At 48.8% G+C, this 3661-nt stretch overlaps 1 protein-coding gene across 1 annotated transcript; it reads left to right on the top strand.

The window, feature by feature from the left end:
• Positions 1-98: 98 nt before the first annotated feature.
• H310_15229 (hypothetical protein) lies at positions 99-533 on the top strand (the record flags this gene model as incomplete). Its single annotated transcript, XM_008883217.1, has 1 exon — positions 99-533. One exon carries the CDS (start codon positions 99-101, stop codon positions 531-533), a length of 435 nt encoding a protein of 144 aa, XP_008881439.1.
• Positions 534-3661: the final 3128 nt, after the last annotated feature.

Here is a 3661-nt window from a genome sequence, read left to right as displayed (position 1 = left end):
ATCCTTAACATTAAACATATACAAGCCATGATTGGATAAATCCTAAAATCGTTTCGTTTCACGCCGTTTCTACTGACCTGTTCACATTCCAAAAAGCGATGAAGAGGACACCGACGAAGCAGGCGATTCAAGACGCTTTCCATGGAGCCTCCACACGGAGGACATATTTGACATACCAACGCCAGTTCGAGGCGTACTGTGCTCGGTACAAGAGCGGGCTCAACCCTAAAGCCGCCACGATCGAGGATGGCACGGACTTCCTCCATCAACTGTACAGTTTGGGAAGAAAAGCCCGCACCGAAGACTCCGCGAAAACCGCATTGATGTCGTATTTCAAGGAGAGCAACATATCCCCCAACCCAGCACAAGACACACATGGGAAGCGCTACGTCATTGGTTTGCAGAAGTTCAATCGGCAGAAGAATGTTGACGACGAAAAGAAGGCCCACCCCTTGACTGTTCACGAGTTGTCAACTTTGATGAATCTCTTTGCCAACCACAATCCCTTTGTTGCAGCCATGTTTCAGATTTAGCCGTGCTGCTGCTTCATTGGCTGCTTTTGAATCGGCGAGATATTGGCGCTGAAGTGGCACGACGTCGCCTTGGGGGAAGACAAATCTGGTCGATACGTGTCCATTCGCCTGCGATGGCATACGAAAGCGAGTGTTGAGAAGGAATGGCAAGTTTACCATTTGGTCGACGAGACTTCGTACCCATGTCTCTGCGTCTGCATCCTCTACTAAGGCTACCTAGACAAAGTCCGTCTTATCCACGCCAATATGTCGCAAGACGCATGCGTTTTCCCAACTGTGTCCAGCCAACATGGTCAAGTTCGCTTGGACTGGTTCAAACCTCTCGATCAGAGCTATGTTCGACGCGTTGTCCAAGACTTGGTACAGTCGTCGCCGAGTCTGCCAATCGGCATCTCATTGCACAGTATGCGGAGAGGAGGCTGCTTCTACAGGGTGTTTGAGTCGCCAGAACGGAAGTTCAATTTCCGAGAGTTGATGGCGTGGTGCCGGTGGACGGATGCTAAAACGTGTTGCGAGTACCTCTGGTGACCAGAAGCATCAGCGACGGCATCGACCCGTGCAATCTGCTGAGAAAGCACAACGGCTCGGTCCATGGCGTGGTTCAAGCTGCGTCTGGTACAAGTATGTCGACGTTGGACGCCATTATCAATGCGGTGAAGAAAGGTGTTGGCGTCGAGACGCCGAAGGCTGCTCTGGCGCCTGCTCGCCAGCGACAACTGACCCTTGGGGAGTGCGTGGTGACCAATACCATTCCAACGGCACGATCTGGTATAGATGCGTGGGATCAATGGTTCACTCCATGTCCCAAGAGCGGCTTGTTCTGTGCCATCAAAGACTTTACGAAGGACATGATCAAGTGCGATCGTCGCAAGTACTCTGAGGGACAGACTTTGGGAGTTGCACTTTTAAAGTACCAAAGCTATAATCTGTTTGAGGCTGCATTTGCAGATCACACAGGTAATTATTCAAGTTTGTTAAAAGAAGTCCGAAAGAGGAAGTGAAGTCATAAATTGTAGTGTTCATGGAAATACTAATTGCCCTTAGAGGGGATTGAACTCGGGGCTAATTGCAATGGGTTTTCGAGGTTCCATGCCCAATAGGGAAACCTGAAGGACCATTAAGTAGAGGGAGTATCCCCTCTACTTATTGTGCACTGGTTGAAATCAAAAATTCGTTTTGTATAATTGACCAATCATAGCATTGTCGGTTGGATTTGTCGCGTTTGCCATATTATCTACACACATTGTTTCAACGAGGGTACTACTCTGATTGGGAACTATTGCAGACAAGTCGAAAAATTAATCTTCCTCTTTTCCGATTGGTCTAAAATTGAGTGGCTAAACAAAGCTCTTGCGGACTAACACGAGGTATTGTTTGTTCATTTTTATTTGCACAACTGCCAACGAAAGGTCAATGCAAAGTTACCATAAAATCCAAGTCAAATTTGACCGATGACCAGCGTTCCTGAGCCAATCAAATCGATTCGTGTTACCGTAGTGACCTCCCACAGACAAACTCGATTGACGATGGACAAGGCCATGCAAAAGCAGCTTGCTTGGGGTGCGGAGATGGATTTAGCCTTGTTTGTGAAGTCGTGCGCGTCGAGCCATACGACGGTGAGTACGGAACACTAACGGCAAGATGGAAGGCCATCGCTGTGTCTTTGTCAACCCTCTTTGACTGTGGGATTCCCCACCGATCAGCACGTGACCACTTCGAGACGCAACTGGGGCGGCTTAAACAATACAGCATTCCCCCGCAATAGGGAACCCGCAACTAATTAATATCCTCGCAAAATTAATTCTTGTCCAAGAAGTACTGAAAAATGAATTTATAGAGGCGGATTGAAAATTCATATGACACACGTCGCGAAAAACCGCTTGGTGTACTCAATATGCCGTCACCCTCGACACGAATGAGATTCACCGTCGAGCAAAAGCGCTCACTATTGATGTATAACAAGTCCAATCCTGACATAAGAGGACTTGAACTGCAAAAATGGGTTCAGCGTGAATTTGGACTGCCACATGTTCCCCAAAAGTCGACGATGTCTCGTTGGCTAAACGATCAGAGCAAGCCCATGGATGTACATCCGTCACACAAATCAGCAAGCAGGCCCGCCTACCCGAACTGGAACGTCGACTAATGACTTGGATTCGAAAGTGTGAGGAGTGGAAGGTCCCCATTGTAACTGGACCGACCATCCGTGCCAAGGCGATCGCCATACGAGACGCACTCCAAAGTTCATCACAGTCTACAGATGATCTCGCCATCATGAGGTTTACGAACGGCTGGCTCTACCGCTTCCAACTGCGACACAACTTGAAGTCCAGCGTTTTGTCTTCTGGAGGTTGCCAGGGTATCAACCCCCTCCTGAATTCGAATATGATGTCCGTTTTTGAATTCAAACACTTTTCATTCAATACCACATGTATATTCTTATCCTATCAACACCGAGCGACCCATCCTGATTAATTTTGAACTTGTGTAAATTGAAAACCCTTAAAACCATATCGCCAACAAATGTTCCCAATTGCTGGGGACTACTGTAGTACGCAGCAAAAAAGGCACACGGAACTCCACGCAAACGATGGCTACAGTGTGCCAACGTTGGTGTCGATTTCCTTTTCGCGGGGCTCACGTGCATCGTGTTCACCGTCGTCACTTGCATGTGCGTGGATGAATAGGCTGTGGAGCCCTCCACTGACATGGTTGCGTGGCGACAGTACATTCCCCAGTACTGGGGGCTCACTGAGTGTCGGTCGATGCTGCACCTGCTTTAGCGAGTAAGGTCCCCAACGCAGTCGCAGGGATTGCATCGCGTTCGACGAATTCCTATTGCGTGGACGATTTGACCGGCATCGCGGGACGTGGCCGGGAAAAACTGCACGATCAGGTGGTGCGACTGCATCATGAAGGTGCATGTCGCTGGCGGCATCGTCGAGATCTGCAAATTGTGTTCGATTGAGTTCCGTTAGAACAGAACAGTTGCGGTGGTAACGACTCTTGTTTTGTCGTGATTGACTTCATATTCAGCCTTCTCACGTTGTTTGGCGTGTGTCGCGTGTTGCGGTGCACGCTGGCGACCAAATGCGTTGTATTTGCATCATACTGTAGTCGGGCAGTTG

Source organism: Aphanomyces invadans (genome assembly GCF_000520115.1).
Source record: "Aphanomyces invadans strain NJM9701 unplaced genomic scaffold supercont1.235, whole genome shotgun sequence".
In the NCBI taxonomy this organism is placed as follows: Eukaryota; Oomycota; class Saprolegniomycetes; order Saprolegniales; family Verrucalvaceae; genus Aphanomyces; species Aphanomyces invadans.
The sequence above is the reverse complement of the archived record's forward strand: the minus strand, read 5'-3'. Positions and strand labels throughout refer to the sequence as shown.